Consider the following 14,083-nt stretch of genomic DNA (forward strand, 5'->3'; position numbering starts at 1 on the left):
CCATGTGCAAGCTGGCCAATAACTCCGGTGCCAGTGGCAGCAACAGCAAATACCACAACCGCTGCTGCTGCTGGGGCTTGCTCTCTAGAGTAGATAGGGGCTTGTCTGATTCTCCTCCATCCCCATAGCCCCCTTTCTCTGCTTAGGTCCCCTGAGACTCCTGCAGGAAAGCAAGGGGACAGAATGACAGATAAATCAGCAATGATTGTCCTTTATATGTGGGTAGTTCTTATAGTTCACAGGGCCCATTTGCTTTTCTTTCAAGTGTATCTAGCAACAGCCCTGAGATGGAAGTCTGGCAGGTGTCAATTTCTTCATGTCACGGATAAGGAAGCCAAGGCTCAGAAGACACTTCTGGCCCCAGGTCACACCACTGGGAAGTGACCCTCCAGCCGGCAGGCATACAATGTGGCCAGCAAGGGACAAAGAGACCTTTCCTGGATGCATGCCTGCCTACAGTAGGCTATTGGGTCTGTCAGGGCTTGGGGGCATCTATTCCTGAGGGATGGGTTACTCTTCTCCAGCTGTTTCTGGCTACAGCTGCCCCTTGTGGACAGCCTCTGTGTGACCCCAACCAGCCAATCCTGCTTCTGGCCCTGGGTGGGAGGAGGATGGGGGTAGAACTGATGTAGTTTCTCTTCCCACCTGCTAGGGAGCCTCCCTCACCCCTGCCTCAGTCCTGGGCAGAGAGCCTGGGCTGAGAGCAGCCTCATAGGGGGTCCACACCCACTCCTGGGAGGGACTGCTCAGCCCCCAGGCCCTGTTCCAGGCCCAGTAGCTGCCGCAGAATGGGAGGAATGTGCTAGTTCCCTGCCAGAGGGGGAGGGTGCTTCCAGCTTGGCAGCAGCCCACCCTTGGGAGTGACACAAAGCGGGCATTTAGGGCATCCTCAAAGGCAGCCCAGACCACGAGACTGGGAGCAGCTCCAAAGTCTCCTCCCTGAGAGGAATGATAAACACCAACTCCTCCTTGCCCTTGTCCCACCTCCTGTACTCTGGTCAAAGAAAGGGCTGGGTGGACAGGCAGTCTAAGGGGTAGAGCCCAGGAGCTTGCATGTCTGCCAGCCATGAGAAGCTTGGAGAACGAAAGGGTTTTTCTGTTCACAGAAGCTGATCCTCCCAGCCAGGGAACACGCTGTTAGCTTGGGAGCTGCGCTAACATGAAGTGTGGGGCCCTCTCCCGTTAGGAAAAGGGAACGTCCAGGCCAGCTCAGAGGTAGGGGCTTCTGCAGGGAACATGGAACATGAAGGTTAAGCAGACTACCACACAGTTACCACAGTGCTGCCTCCTGCTGTGGGGGGTGGGGTGGGGGGGCGGGGGGGGGGAGAACTGGCAGGGGCGAGAACACCCTTGAACAATAGTGGTCTTCCAGAGTGCAGGGAGTCAAGTGATGAACATCAAGCCCTTGCCCCCACCCCTGCCTGCTCTGGGGCCAGATCAGGAAACTTCCCTCTCTCAGCCTCATTATCCAATCTCTCCCCAGGTCTGGTCTAGCCTACCTTCTCAAGTGTACCAAACCTACTTCTCCATCCCCACTGCACAATCATGGTCCAGATACTGCCATCTCTTCTTGGGGTGCCTTACCAGCCTTCTAACTGGTTTCCCAGCCCCGAGTCTCGTGCTTGTAACTCCCCCCTGTGCTGGTTCTGTCCCTGTGCTGCTCAAATTCCTTCAGTGATTTCCCCTCGGGAGAATGGCATAAGACTGCCCTCAGGATAAATTCCAAGCTTCTTGGAATGGCTTCCCAAGCCTTTGATGGCCAACCCTAGCTTCTTCAACAGCTTCATTTCCTCCCATATCTCTTGTGCCTCTGGACCTTTGCATATGCTGGCCCCTCTGCCAGAAGTGCTCTCCCTTCTTTCTTCATCACAATAACACCTTCAAGGCTCACTTTGGTATATTCCTTCTCCCAGCACTAATTGCTGGTATGACTGTCAGTCTTGCCCATTAGACTGTGAGCCCCTTGAGGGCAGTGACTACATCTTAGTCAACTTACTTCTTTCACATCTGGCAAAGAGCTCTGCACTGAATAGATACTTGAGTGTTTACTGATTGAGCAAATGAACAAATAGCCAGATTACTTACAGGAGCCATGTCCCACTGCAAACAGATCATTGTACTTTGGATTCCTGCAAAAGAAATAGGAATCCATTGGCCCAGGAAATGAACTTGGTTTTCCTGTGGACATGAGCCTTCCGGTGAATACTGGTGCCTAACTATACTGCAGATATCCACTGTTGAGTGTTGAGACCTGGGATGATCCCACAATCCCTTAGGAATCCCAGTCTCTGTTTTTTCTATAATGTTACACGTCATCCTCAAGGTGGTTAAGTGCAGTAGAAGTGCCCTGCTCAGGGCTTGGCACCCAGTGAGCGCTCCGGGGCTCCGGGTTTGTTGCAATGTCTACACTCACCAGCAGAGGGCGGTGACGGCCAGGCGCTTGGCTTTGTCGTTTTGGAACTTCCAGAGCGGCAGCAGCGTACCCTCCTGGTCTCGGTATTCGTCAGCAGCATCCTCATAGTACTTAAAATCTTAAACACACATAGGCTGAATCAGCCCTGGGACTGCCATTTTATGGCAAACCCAAGTCTGCCACTTTCTGTATGTACCTTCTTGGCCAAAACAGACTCTATGTTTCAAAGTGGGAACAGTAGTAGTACCTATCTCAAAGGACTGTTGTGAAGATTAATTGTTAATATATGTAAAGAACTTAGAAAGATACCTGGCACCTAGTAAGCTCTCTCTATGTGTTACTATTACTGTCACCCCTGTTGTTGGGGGCAAATGACAATAAAGTAGCCATGTCCTCATAGATAAAATCCCAGGTTTGTCTGCCCTCATATCTGCTGCTAAGCCTCACTATGGTGAAGCTGCCTGGATCCCTGATGGGTTCTCTGAACTCAAGTTCATCTCCAGCCTTAAATCATCTCTGCCTCCTATTTCCTCTAATTTAGACAGAAGCTCCATCCGCCCTTCCACTTGTCTAAACCAGAAACGTGGGTAATCCTTGACTGATCTCTTTCCATTATCTGTCATATTTTCCCTCTGACTTCTTTTTAATCCATTCACTTGTCTCCAAACCCCTAGCTACTGCCCAGGCCCCAAGAGCCATCACCTGGATTATTAACACCATCGTCCTAACTGGTCTCCCCACCTCCAGTAACTCCTTCTCTGGTCCATGCTCCACAGAGCTACCTGAGTGCGAATAAATAAATCACTTCACCACACCACCTCCTCCACCCCACTGAAAATCCCTCCATGGCTCCCCTTGCACATGGCTCCCTGGTCAAACCAAGGCTCCAGGCCATGACTTCCATGCCATTTCCATCCAGGTGTTCACATAACCTCTGTATCAAACAATGTCTAAAACGTCCTGCTCCTCCATCTTCCTGGCAAATTCCTACTCATTGCAGATCCAGATTAAAGTCGTTCTCCTCTGTGAGGCCTTCATTTTCCACTTAAGTGGAATTCATTTCTTCCTCCATTCCAGCCCTGTCTCTACTGAAATGTCTGTCATGCTGTGTTGCTTCTATTTATCCCTTTGGCCTTCTCTTCTACCAGACAGCTCCTGGGGAGCAGGAAGCATGTTATATTCAGCTCTGGACTTGCAGTGCCTAGCACAGGGCCAGCCCTAGAGCAGACAGCCAATGACAGTTCAAAGAATGCAATGAAATAAATCAACAGAAGTGAAAAGTTTCTCAGTCTTTTTTCCAATCAAGGGTGACCCATTAGAAAACTAATCCTTTCATCCAACATGGTCAAGGACATGCCCAGGCACTGCCCCCCAGCCTTGAGGTTGTGGGACTACATTCAAACCTCACAAATGTCTCAGAATAAAAAAAAAAAAAAAAGACTAGAGTGATCAGAGGCATGAGGCTTGATCATATCAGAGCTCCTGAGCTTAGGCTATCTTTGAAAATACTTCATTTCTGAGAGGAGATTAATTGGTAATACTTCTCTGTTTTCACTTCTTCATGATTATACTTTCCCAAAGGGAAAAAGAGTATGCAATTAAAAAAATCAAAGTTCAATGCATTTTTATGTGATTGTGTTCTTATAAATGAAAAAGGTTCACCAAGGCCAATTTCTCCATGGATATTAATCGTGTTTGCAGCCCTTTGGTGGGCTGGTTGCAGAGGCTGGGTTTCAGGAAGCCAAGCTGTGTGAGTGACAAATTCATTCACAGCTGCTGTGTACTTTGACAGCTTTGAAAAGCACTCAAGGTCGTTTTCCAGCCTGAATGATAACAAGGGGGCTTGTTTAGGCTGCTGGTCTTGGCAGCCCTGGTTTCTGTGTCCCATGGGTGAGCAATGAGCATCAAGTCACCACGAAGAGCCCTAGGCTGTCAGCAAAGGAGGCCAGCCAGCAGCAAGGAGCTGCCAACTCTGGGGAGGCAGCTGCTCCAAATAAATGCACAACCTCTTAGGGAAATACAAGCCACTTGGGAATGTGCTGTTCATGCCATGGGAAGGATTCTGTTTCCCTGGCTCTGTCAAAGGCACCAGAATTTCCCAGGCCCCCAGGATTTAAGCGTTTCTGAATCAATCTCTTTCTTCACTTCATCACTAATTAATCACCAGCATAGACTTATTGAATGTTTTTTATTTATTTATTTTCTGAAATGTCTCTTCCAGCCCAGTGGTTCTATAGCCTTGTGCTGAAGTGCTTCAGCTATGGATCTAAGGGGCCTGTGTTCAAGTCCTGATTGTACCACTCATTCTTCATACTAGCTATGGTTTTGAACAAGCAGCAATAGCCCAAATTTCTCACCTATAAAATGGAGGTAATAATGGCATTCACCCAACAGTGTGGCTGTCAGGGTGATATAGAGTAATACATGTAAATTGTACAGCACAATGTCCAGTACATAGCCATTCCCAGGGAATGTTGGTGCTGGCTTTTCACTCTTAAAACTGCTTCCTTTTCTCCATCCCCTGGAAAAGGTGTAGTGAGGCCCACTCCACCCCACACCTGAACCTCATCTTCATCTCTGTCCCTGTATTCTGCCAGTTGCATCCATGCTCTCACTGGGCTGTGTTCTTGCTTGGACTGTCAGCAGAAAAATCTCAGATTCCCTGAGATATTTCAGGCTCTTCATTAACTGGCTCTGACCACCTCTGTAGCCTGAGCTTTCACTACTTTCCAACAAACCCCTGTCGGAATCACTGAGCCTGCTACACTTTATCCCCAGAGACCATTCCCATTCATTTTTATCACTGAGTCCCTGCTTATGCTGTCCCTTGCCCAGAACATCTGCCCTTCTGCCTGTCTCCTACTCAAAATCTGCTTATCCCTTGGCACCTAGCTTAACCCTCCCTGCAGCCTTCCTTGACTGCTGCCACTTGTCCCTCATTTCTCTTCTTCCATTCTTGAGGATACCCAGAGCAGTTTCAGTCTGCATTCTAGCATTTATATTGTCCCCAAGCTGGATGCAGTAGAGAAAGAGCACAGAATTAGGAAACTCAAGACCTAGATTTGGGTCCTCTCTGCCATTCAATAGCCAGGTAGACTTGCTCTTAGCTTCCTCTTGTGTAAAGTAGGGGTAATACTCTCTGCTCTGCCTGCCTCTCCGGGCTGTTGGGAAGATGACATTGGATCACTGATATGCAGTGTTTTGCTGCACCATTGTCAGATTTCATCACTATACCCATTTTTCTTATTCCATTGTTTGTAGTTGACCTGTGTATGTCTTTTTTTACATTTTTTTATTTTTTAAAAATATTTTTATAGTTTATTTATTTTTGAGACAGAGAGAGATAAAACATGAGTGGGGGAGAGTCAGAGAGAGAGGGAGACACAAAATCTGAAACAGGCTCCAGGCTCTCAGCCACCAGCATAGAACCCGATGCGGGTCTCAGACCCGCAAACCACGAGATCATGACCTGAGCCAAAGCCAGACGCTTAACCAACTGAGCCACCCAGGTGCCCCTGTGTATGTCTTGTCTCCCTAGTGACATCCAGAGGACAAAGGGAGTAATTTCTCCCCTTGCACCTGTAGCACCTAGCAGGGGACACTCAAATACTTGCCTTGTATGAGGAATTTTTAATACAGGCAATAATAGTAGTTCCCAGCATTTCAAATCTTACCTTGAGCAACATCATCAAAAGTGTTCTGGTTGACCATCCGCTCCACGATTTTAGCAGCCTGAGTCACTTTGGTGATGTCATCACTCTGTGGAGATAGAGGCCACAGGTCCTCTTAGCTAGCACCTGGAAAGGTTATGTCTCGAGCCACAGCCCAGACTTGCAATTTTCTCTCTGACACTACCCACCCCAGATAGCTCTGTAAGATACCTCTTCATGCCTCAAAAGCCAGCTCACCTCACCACCTCCTTTGGGAAATACCCAGCTCTTAAATGGTACAAGGAGTCTGCACTGCCATACTTGGCCCCTGGGCACAGCCTGTCTTGTGCTCTTTCATTCTGAGCTTGTTCTGGAGAAGGCGTATCTCAGAGCACAACACAGGACATTGAAGAGCATTGAAGGGGAGAGCAGAAAAGGGGCGGTAGGAGGCTTATTTAGTGGAGATAGGGAGGTTTCATCATCTCAGGCAATGACAAAGACTCCCATTAAAGTCTCAGAGAGCTTCTGGTCCAACTCATCTAGTCGAGTTGAGGAAGACATAGAGGCCCACAGAGGGAACAGATATGCTTATATATAGGGAGTAAAAGGCAGAAATGACTCCTAATCCAAGGCCTTTCCCACTGCAGGAAGAAACCAGCTGAGTGGGCAACCCTTGAAAGGCTCCAGAGCACCAAGCCCATGGCTCTTGAAAATGAGATTTCCCAGGAGTGCCAGCATCAGGCAGTGGTTAAGAGAATGGGTTCTGTAGCCACACAGACCTGCATTTCCTTCCCATCCCATGCATTAGGAAGGAGTCAGTTGGCAACTTTAGGTAAGTACTTAAATTCTCTGAATATTAGAATACACATGATACAGCAGGGATGGATAACGCCACCTGTATCTGGGGTTATTGTATTATACTAGCAACTGTACATAATCTTGGGTTCTTACAATAATCTTGCAAAGTGAGATCATTAGTATATCTTTACAGATGAGGAAACAGGTTAGAAAAACCTAGCTAATAAGTAGCAAAGCCAGGATATAAACTCAACTCTGTGGACTCCAGGTCCCATACTGCCAGGCCCCACAGAAAGCCAGTCCATCACCAGTATGACTACCCTTGCCTGGTCCTGGGAGACTCAGGGTTCCAAATGTGTGGTGGACCACTGCCTCCCTTGTTCTGGATAATATACTACATGAGCAGACATAGCTTTTTATTGGTTCTGACTAAATTTGTGGCCTCTGAGCCCTTTCTGCCATTCCCATCCTAATCTTTCAGATCAGACAAGCTTGCATTCATTTCTGTACATTAATCCAAATCATTAATGAGACAGAAATCTGAGATCTATCATTGCAGACTTTCCTACAGGGTATCATAGAGTTATTCTGTTTTCCCCCTCTCATTCACTTGAGTTTTATACCAACCTTGTCAGATGCAGGTCTCTGAAAAAGGGGTGTCACTCTGTGCATGCACTGGGGCTAAGCAAAGGGTTACTGTATTCTACATACAGCCAGGCCCAGTACTTGAGATTCCTAGTTAAAACTCAATGTCCTTGCTTACAGATTGCATACTAAGGTATTCACTGGTGTTGGGGGGATCTTATACCCCACAATGTTATGTCTCCACTGTAGCTTCTTGGTCCAAAGGACTGGACTCTGCCTGTATAACAGCCTTCAATGTTAACCAAGCTGGAAGAACCCAGTGTAGTCCTACTTCCCTGGACACGTTAGACACCAAGTCTGATAGACATGTTAGACCCCAAGGGCTTAGACCCAAGGACAATTTTCAGTTTCGGTCACAGGAATATTTCTTCTCTTTTCTGGGTCCTGGGACTGCAGTTAAAGTTTCTACAATAATAGTCTTAGCACACAGCCTATAGCCAAACCTTTGATGGATCTTCAAGTGAACTTTGACCCAGGCTAAGTTCACTTAGCCTCCTCTGGAGCCCCTAGCCTCTAGGGAATAGTACACGGAAAGTCAAGCATCTGGACAGGGCAATCCATGGGACAGGGACTTCATCTTTCACTTTAGAGTTCCAGTATTCAGCATGATCATGATCACAAGTGCTTGGTCTATAATTGAATGAAACTGAATTGGGGCAGTTCATTTTAAGCCAAAGCAGGGAGCCTTAAAGCTCCCATAGAATGTGACTTTTATCAGGAACATGTAATTGAGTGGAAGTGGGAATACCTCAGACAAAGGAAGCAAAACTTCCTTTAACTCATCTGGCTTCTATAGCAGAACGACCTCCCAGAGAGCTGCCTGGGAGCTCTCCAGGGTGCTGAACCCAGACCTCATATTTCCATCCCATTATAGGTCAAACTCATCCATAATGGGACTCTGGCTCCTGATTCAGCTTTCTCTCTGTTGAAAGGACAAATGTGGCCCTTCAGCATCTCTCTATGATGATCCTCCTTGTGGTGATCTATCACTATAACTTCCATAATGTCTCCAAACCTATGCTGGCTATGCTCACAGTGAGTTCCCCCCCACCCCCACCCCCAATAGACCTCTGTACTGACTCCTATTATGGTTCTTCACAGTAAATCCAGCCCAGAGTGGCTACACCATCGGCCTGAACCTGGTGGTGCCTGTGATCAGCTCTGGCTTGGCTCCTGGCCCATAAGACTCACATAAAAAATTGAGCACAAGTAAATCCAAGGACTGAAGGTCAAAGAGCAAATCACTCTCCAAAACCCCATGAGCCATTGCTCAGGGAGGTGGTGCATTATTCTCACATCCCACCCCATCCTGAGAAGACTCCTGAGCTATTTCTGGGTGTGCATTGGGCTTTCAATAACATTCATGTCTTCTGTTGCCCCCTAGCCCAAAAATCCTGAATCCTTCCTGGCCTCCAGACCTATATAAGATTGGGAAGAGGTGTGGAATGCAAGAGGCAGATGTAGCTCTCCTCACACCTTCCTACAAGGAAAGAACTATTCACACTTCAACATTAGCTCCTCACTTAAGGTCTGTAAAGTCCTTCTAGATAGCCAGGCTTCTCTCTACCAAGGGACCAAGATCCCACCAGTCATTCTCTGTGACAGATCCATGGGAAACCCCACCAAACCTGGGACTCCATAGATGCCATCTTCCTCATGGCCATCTTCCCCATTTTTTTAGCCACTGGTGTCTTTGTCTTCTCTTTCTCTTTGGTCTTTTCCTGCTTCTCAAGCTCCTCTATATAGGCATCATAGATCTCCCACTAGGCAAGGGCAAGATGAGAAAGATCATTGCAGGGCAAAATCTTCACCCAGCCAGCTCCTATTCAGCTTTTAGAACTTAAGAAATAGATTATGTCAGTCCCCATCACATGCCTCTATAGCATCCTCTACTTGTCCCACTGTAATTATGTATTCAACATCTGTCTTCTGTTCTGTCAGCTCTAGACAGCAAAGAAAGAGCTCTCAGGGCACCTCTGGAATGGGCTTTCCACCCTACAGCTCAGGGGCTCAGGTTATTAGCTGGAGATCATTATTGTTCCAGACTACAAACCCCACTAGGCAAAACAAATGGGCAAATATTAGGGTGGGTCACATTTTTCTTGGTGATTTATAAGACTCTGAACTAGGAAATTTTAAAAATGTTCCCCGCATGGAGATGTGATAAACTTTACTAGTTCATGTTGGCTATCTACAGTACTGACCACAAGTTCTAAGCATAAAAAGATAAACAAAAAGTAAGAGAACTCCTGCTAACTGCATCTGACAGCAAGAGAAGCCTAAGGATAGTAACAAAGGAAGCAACAAGGATCTGGGGAAAAAAAACAAAAAACAAAAAAACCCCAGATCACACTGTGTGCTCTCCAGAGTTGGGCAGTCACTGCCACCTGGAGGCCAGATAGACACACCTTACATTAACAGTTCACCCATGGGCCCGTACTCCACACTACAACGTAATTTAATGTTTGTCATCTCATTCAGAGCCTTCCAACAATCCTGTAAGGCTGCTTGGTGTCCTCACTTGACAGAGAAAGAGAAATTGTGGCATTAAAGATGACATGGTTTGCCCAGGGTCTTAGAGTATGAGCAGCAAAGTTGGGGCCTGAGCTCAGGTCTTCTGGCACCATATCCTGCCTAAATCAGCATGGCTATCCAGTAGAATTTTAGGGGAAAGGAGGGTCTGCAGGAACAATTAAGATTGCTGGAAGGGCAGGTTAGAGTGCTAACACTTCAGAGTCAGTCATGGGGTAACTACAGAGAGTTGGAAGCCATGTCTATTTCCCTCTTTGACAGCCTTGCCCCTGGTGGGGTAGGGCATGTGGCTGATACACAGCTTACTAAGTGGGGACTTACTGTCTCATATGCCTGATGTTCAGAGCCTGGACAAGGATCAGGGAGATGGGTGGATGAGGAAGGTAGGCTGCCAGAGGAATCTTTGACAAGAATGCATGAGGTGGGGGGCGCGTGGGTGGCTTAGTCGGTTAAGCGTCTGACTTTCACTCAGGTCATGATCTCTCAGTTCATGGGTTTGAGCCCTGCGTCGGGCTCTGTGCTGACTGCCAGCTCAGAGCCTGGAGGCTGTTTCAGAGTCTGTGACTCCCTCTCTCTCTGACCCTCCCCTGCTCACGCTGTCTCTCTCTCTCTCCTAGAAATAAAAAAAAAAAAAAAGAATGCATGAGGTGGGGAGGTGGGGGTGTGGTGATGACTTTTAGACTGACCCAGGGTCTCACCTGATTAGCTGTGGCTGAAAAGTTTGTCCTGGGAGGAGGTTCCATCTGGCATTCTCGGTCCTAGTGAACAATGACAACAAGAAACCCACAGAGAGCCCTCAACTCCTCACTTAACCCAAAAGTATATCCATGGGTGAAGCATTTCAGTTCGAGCAGAGGGAGGGATGGGACACAGAACTGGAGAAGTAAAGAGGGGCTGAACAAAGGACCAAATGATGCAGTGAAAACCTACATTTTCCTTCCAAGCTTCCTTCAAAAGAAGCCTAAGCTAGAAACTGGGGGCAATGAAGCCTGATTGTGCCAGTTTCAACTAAGTGGGGGATAGGCAGGCCTCTGGCCAGCTTCTCTAGAAGCAAGACACAAAGGTCAGCCACTGGCAAGCCGCTGGGCTAATATCCCTCACCCTGAGAAGACTTCTCCCTAATACTGGGGCCTCTGGCTCTACCAGGGGAATGAACTCCCTCCTCATTGTGTATCATCTAGCTTACTGAATAGGGAGCACATAGTGTGATTAGGAGCTGCCAGAAACCCACCCTGTAGACTTCTGCCCTCCATTCACAGATTCATTGATGTAAAACACTGTCTTACATATGTAAGTCTCTCCCCTGAAACCCTGAGAGATTCTTTCAGCCTGGTACTCGGGGTCCTCCATACTTATGAGCCAGGGAACTTTTCTAGCCTTTTCCAGTTAGTCTATCACAGAGACCATCAACTTCAGTCAAAGCGGCTCTTAGTCCTGTCTCCCTGGCACATTTGGCCTCTCCTCTCTCCCCCAGATCTTGGCTTCTTCTTTGAGGCCCTTACATGTTTCGGTCTCAGTTGAAGGGCTCCAGCTTTCTTGTTACCCACTCTGAACTCCCATGAGGATTACAAGGACCTGAACACATGCTCCCCACTCTCCTCAGAGAAATTAACTGTGGTGTGTGCCTGTCACCCTTCCAGGCCAAGGGCTGCTGGAGCTGGAGTCAGGCCTATTCCTTTCCTGCCATGCACAGTGCAGAGCTGTGAGGTAAAGGGGCTGGGGTGAGGCTGCTCTACCCGTAGAGGATTGTTTATGGTCTGTGAGGCCCTCTCACTGAAGTTGAACTGGTTTGTGAGCTTTTGCTCCTTGGGCTGCTTAGGAGTCATCAATTCTTCTTCATTCACTTTTTCAGCTGCCTGGAAAAAAAGATTCATAAGACCAAGCTCAGCTGTGAGAAAAAGGTGGTAGGGAGTCAGGAGTGGGGAGAAGTCATGTCCTTGTATAGGATAGAAGTGGGAGAGGGTGATGATGCCAGGGGCATTGGCACCTGCAGCCTCTAACATCTCATCTTCAGCTCCACCCCCAACAAGTTACCCCTGAAACTTCCATCCTCAGATGGAGCTAGGAGGGGAGAGATGAAACAATATTATACTGTACCTCAGCTGCAGGCATATATGTTTGACTCCCAGCTTCAGTTTCAGCTTCAGCTTCAGATTCCTTGGGCTCTTCTTCTTCTTCAAGAATTTCAGTTTCTGAAATCACCACCTTGGCGGACTCCTGAGAACCTTGGTGGGATATTACATATGAGCCCAAAGTCCAGGCCTCCTCCCCCATCCCCTGGTAGGGTAAGGCTTTATTGGTTCCTGCCTTTGAGACCTCACCTACCCCAGGGTTCTCATGGGTTAACTCCCAGACCTATCCAGGACAGCCAGCTGTTGGACTTTATGTAAGTAGAGGCTCTGCAAAGTTATGGATTAGTGATCTTCTCCATACAGTGACCACAGAAAGGGGAACAGGCTCTGGGCTGTAGCTTCAGGCTGACCCCAAGGCCTACCTGCTGCTAACTCATCACGGTAGTGCTGCCGCCGTCCTTCATCCGAGTCTTTGGGGATCAGGTTCCCAACCTGGCTGAAGTGAACTGCCAGTTGGTTCACAACACCAATGAACTTATATGTGCCTTCCTAAGAGGAGAGAGGACTGGGTCACACCAGGGATCCTGAAAAGGACTGCTGGAGTCAGAATGTAATCTGCCTTCATTCTATAAGGCTTAACATGGCCCATCTGCTAACAATATATATAGATCTCATCAAATCCTCAGTTAACCTTAAATTTTCATTGCATTCTGGCTTAAAGAAGAGGAGGCAAAGGAAATAAAAATTTTTTAAATTCTCATCAAAGATATATTTTTAAATATCTTCTCTTTCCAACTCTGAATAGCCCTAGATTTGTCTGTCACTGGCTCTTACATCCATGCCAACCGATCCTGGTATACCTATCTCATCACAGATTTGAGGCAGGTCACTCATAGTCCTCAGACATACCTGGCCCGGCCCACTGTGAATTGTATTTAGTGAATGTGAGGGCTGGATAGATCCTCAAAGAGGCTAAATCCCCAATTCCCCTGTTTCCATACAGGAGATCACAGATAGCTAGAAAAGGTTTGAGTTTGGCACTTGTCCAGTTAATACAGCAAATGAGAAGCAGGGCTAGGCATAAAGTCTAGGCAACCTTGTTCATTTTTTCTTCAACAACTAATTTTTAAACATATACAACATGCCAAGTATTTTGTTTTAGTTTTTTCATGTATATTTATTTTTGAGATAGAAAGAGAGAGACAGAGCATGAGCAGGAGAGGGGCAGAGAGAGAGGGAGACACAGAATCCAAAGCAGGCTCTAGGCTCCAAGCTGTCAGCACAGAGCCTAATGCGGGGTTTGAACCCAAGAACCGTGAGATCATGACCTCAATCTAAGTTGGATGCTTAACTGACTGAGCCACCCAGGTGCACCAACATGCCATGTATTTTCTAGGTTCCGAGATATCAAGCTTAGTAAAAGCAGATGTGATTCCTGCTTTCATAGGGCCTATTAGTCTGGCTCCTCTAGACAGCCTCCTTATTGACAAGCATCTAAGTTGTACCATTGACTTTGAGACCAATTTTTCCTTCCTTCTTTCAAAATATGTCTTCCCAATCCTTTTAAAATCACATAGAAAATTATTACATTTGTATGACACACTAGGGTAAACTCACTGGAGAGGAAACCAGCCCATGGACTCTGGCTGTATAAAACCCACCTGTCCCTGGAGGGCTGAAAGAATCACTTCTGCACATAAGTTGGGACACTGCTTTAAAAAGTCACCACAAACCACTTCTTCTCTTAGTAACTCACATGGATGGGAAATGAAACAGTGCAGTTATTAAAAGCAAGGTCAGGGCACCTGGGTGGCTTAGTCGGTTAAGCGTCCAACTTTCGCTTAGGTCATGATCTCGCGGTTCGTGGGTTCGAGCCCCGCGTCGGGCTCTGTGCTGACTGCCAGCTCAGAGCCTGGAGCCTGTTTCAGAGTCTGTGACTCCCTCTCTCTCTGACCCTCCCCTGCTCACGCTGT

The 14,083-nt window shown here is 47.4% G+C and overlaps 1 protein-coding gene across 1 annotated transcript in view; it reads right to left on the reverse strand.

Moving 5' to 3' along the window:
• DNAI1 (dynein axonemal intermediate chain 1) overlaps window positions 1-14,083 on the reverse strand; it is a 60,809-nt gene that overhangs the window by 20,759 nt on the left and 25,967 nt on the right. The window contains exons 5-12 of the mRNA XM_039247087.1: window positions 12,533-12,659; window positions 12,136-12,263; window positions 11,775-11,894; window positions 10,737-10,796; window positions 9,135-9,269; window positions 6,088-6,172; window positions 2,414-2,531; window positions 2,086-2,129 (exon numbers count right to left, since the gene is read on the reverse strand). Coding sequence (XP_039103018.1) covers window positions 2,086-2,129; window positions 2,414-2,531; window positions 6,088-6,172; window positions 9,135-9,269; window positions 10,737-10,796; window positions 11,775-11,894; window positions 12,136-12,263; window positions 12,533-12,659 — 817 coding nt within the window. The remainder of the gene's footprint in view (window positions 1-2,085; window positions 2,130-2,413; window positions 2,532-6,087; window positions 6,173-9,134; window positions 9,270-10,736; window positions 10,797-11,774; window positions 11,895-12,135; window positions 12,264-12,532; window positions 12,660-14,083) is intronic.

This window comes from Hyaena hyaena, unplaced genomic scaffold (genome assembly GCF_003009895.1).
Source record: "Hyaena hyaena isolate Hyena2069 unplaced genomic scaffold, ASM300989v1 scaffold_289, whole genome shotgun sequence".
NCBI lineage: Eukaryota > Metazoa > Chordata > Mammalia > Carnivora > Hyaenidae > Hyaena > Hyaena hyaena.